Below are 3,091 nucleotides of genomic sequence, written 5' to 3' on the forward strand. Positions count from 1 at the left end.
TGCCTTACTGATGTTAAAATCTGGTCACCCTAGGTATGTAGTACATTTTCTAAGACAAATTTCTAAATTTAACTGTCTAACTTTGTACATCCTAAACATAATCATGTCATGCCCAATGCTAGGCTGTCGATATCAACTTAAGATGCTGGTTGGTGTTCACCATGAACGAAATACACCAGGAGCCAAGGCAGGAGGACCGCTTGAGCTCAGGAGTTTGAGATCCCCTGAGGAGGAGCAAGATCCATCTCTACTAAAACTAGAAAAATTAGCAAGAGATCATGGTGTTTGCCTGTAGTCCCAGCTACTTGGGAGGCTGAGACAGGAGGGTCACTTGGGTTTGCAGTTTGCAGTGAACTATGATGATGTCATTATACTCTACTTGGGGTGACAGAGCAAGACTCTGTCTTAAAAAAAAAAAACACAACAGGAAATGCCTCCACAAACAATATCAACACGCACTTTGATTTTGTGCTTTGCTTTACTAATTCAGTACATAAAACTTTGTGCCTGATTACCTTATTTACAGATTAGTGATACAAATTAGCTAATTCATAAACATAACCCATGACATCTACACACACTCTTAAGTAAATTAACTAAAAAATAAAATGAAAACATTAGCATTCAAAGCTGACCCTTGATTCTTATCCTAATTACTATGGCAGGTTCTTATTTTTATCAACAGTTTGTCTGCGTTGGTGGGAGCCCCAACAGAATGAAAGCATTTGCGCTGTTTATGCACAAGGAGCTCGAGTTGGAGGGAGGTGGAGAAGACGTAAAAGACATCTGTGCTGGGACAGACAGATACTGTATGTACAAAACCGGGCCCGTCCTCTCCATCAGTGTAAGTACTCACTGCTGCATTTCATCTGCTGGTCACAGGCAGGAGAAAAAAGTTAAAACTTCCAAACAGAGGAGTTCTTTACCCTTCCTGCTTTGCATTCTTACATAATCAAACAAAGTGTCCAGGTATGCAGCATTCATTATTGATAAAAGTCCTCAGGGCAGAACATAGCAGGCACCCAGGCTTTGGTTTATTAGTTACCACTAAGCTATTCAAGTTAGGGGGAAAATCTTCAAAGCACACCCCTTTCTCTTTAGTTTGTAATTGATTAACAAACTAAAAACTGCCCCATAGTTTTCTCTTTTCTATCCCTTATCCAGCTTTGGGAACATTGAGCTTTTAGTGCACAGAGGCCAATTTTCAGGATTGTTAAAGCAGTGCTGTTTGACACTATAATAAGCTTGCTGAAAAGCTGCTAATGTATTTCCATGGAGCTCTTGTGAATTGCTCTCCTGAATTTAAAATATGTTAACAGTTCTGGACACACACAGTGTCCTGAGACAAAATGAGAGTGGTGTGATTTGCAGTTTTGGGGAATGTGTAGGCGTTTCCCCAGGGCTAAGCATGGTGTGCACTTATGAAGGTGTATGTCACACATGGCTACCTAGTGAAAATTCCTGTGCTCATCCCTCTGCGTGGGACTGTATTCTAGTGCATTATTAGTTCTGAGTCCATTATATATCTGGGCTCTGCAGCCCTCATAAGGGGTGCAGGCAGGCATGCCAGGGGACAGAGTCTCCAGGAGCAGAGTTGTAAGTAGCTCCCACACCAGGGAACAGGCACCATCCATCTATCACCCTACAGTACCTGGTGATGGAGTGTGAACGATCATGGCTGAAAGCCTGCGGCAAAGAAGGGAAAATCTAAATTGATCTCCTCTCTGGGAGGTGATCAGTGCTTGAAGCCTGCTCCAATGGGAGAATGCATTCATTTATTCATGTTTTTATTCAATAAGTAATTAGAGAATAACTGTGTTGGAAGTGAGCTGAATATCTCCCAATCTCAGCAAATCCCTTCCTATTAACATGTGCTGGACGTTCAGACTACAGCTGTTTTCCCTTTTTTTGTAAAGTAAATGGGTAAGGACAAAAAGATAAGGTTTAGAAAAATGTAAAATTACCATAAATAAGCAGTAAAACGTCAGAGTAAGATGTGAAAAAGGCCCGAGACAGGGGAAAGACCTGAAATCTGTATCATGCCAAGGTCAGCCAGGTAGAAATGGGCCTTACTAAGCAGGTGTGGGATTCCTGGTTGGAACCCTTTCTGCAAAAATTCTACCCCTCCAGTAGTTGCTGAGGGATTTGTGTGTGTGTGTGCACGTGTGTGTGCATCTGTATGCATGTGTGTATGTGTGTGTGTGTGAGAGAGAGAGAGAGAAAGGGTAAACACACAAGTCCATTTGTCATTTTATCACCATGTCTATAAGAAGTGATAATCATAAACTTATTGTATATCTGACTTATAAGGAATCTTATAGATAAAATAGTAACTCATCCTCTTAATTTGTGCTTGAGGAAAATGATACTTAGAGAGTTTATTCAAAGCCCCAAACCTGTAAATCTTGAACATAGAAATCAACATAGGTTTGATTCCTGGCCCCAAAAGAGCACTTAGAAGCCAGGGCATATTCAATGGGGAAGCCAGAGGTTCAAAGTTTCCATAGATTAATATTGCTGGTGAGAAGAAGCACATGAAGGTGAAAATATGGTCACAGCTCCAGTGGTTTTCCAGAGTCTTTGTGTCCAAGAGTAGAATACATTGAAGGACACATTTGATGGTTTCTGCTGTTATGTCAGGGACAAAGTCTCCACTGATTTTGAATTTAGTCTCATTTTCTACAAACTATAGTCTGGAGGACCTTTCTGGAGAATTATGAGAACAGCATAACCACCAGCAGTCACTAAACTCTCCAACCTGTGTCGACCCCTCGCCTGATGATACTGATTGTATGGTTCTAAATGCTGCAGAAAGTCAGGGTTCAGGTCATGACCTTCAACAACCTAAACTTCCCTGCCCATTCAGGATGGGCTTCTCATTGTCAGGGAATTTCACCCACATTTCTACCCTGGCAGCGTTCTGAGTGCTCACAGAATTTATCAGCAAATGAAATTAAGTACGGTGGGAAAGGACTGGTGACACGGCAGCCAAAATGACATTTCCTGAAATCAAGTCAGTCTTGCAAAAAGCCCCTTTTTCAAAGGTTCATTGTAAAGAGCCTGGCACGGAGGTGAGGGACGGCACTGCCCC

At 41.8% G+C, this 3,091-nt stretch overlaps 1 protein-coding gene across 3 annotated transcripts in view; it reads left to right on the plus strand.

Moving 5' to 3' along the window:
• Positions 1-3,091, plus strand: part of UPP2 (uridine phosphorylase 2) — a 32,312-nt gene that overhangs the window by 12,052 nt on the left and 17,169 nt on the right. For all 3 annotated transcript variants that reach the window (XM_023516817.1, XM_012809002.2, XM_012809003.2), the window contains exon 3: positions 686-844. In XM_023516817.1, coding sequence (XP_023372585.1) covers positions 686-844 — 159 coding nt within the window. The remainder of the gene's footprint in view (positions 1-685; positions 845-3,091) is intronic.

The sequence above is a fragment of the Otolemur garnettii genome, unplaced genomic scaffold, assembly GCF_000181295.1.
Source record: "Otolemur garnettii isolate 467f Iridium unplaced genomic scaffold, OtoGar3 scaffold00098, whole genome shotgun sequence".
Classification (NCBI taxonomy): Eukaryota; Metazoa; Chordata; class Mammalia; order Primates; family Galagidae; genus Otolemur; species Otolemur garnettii.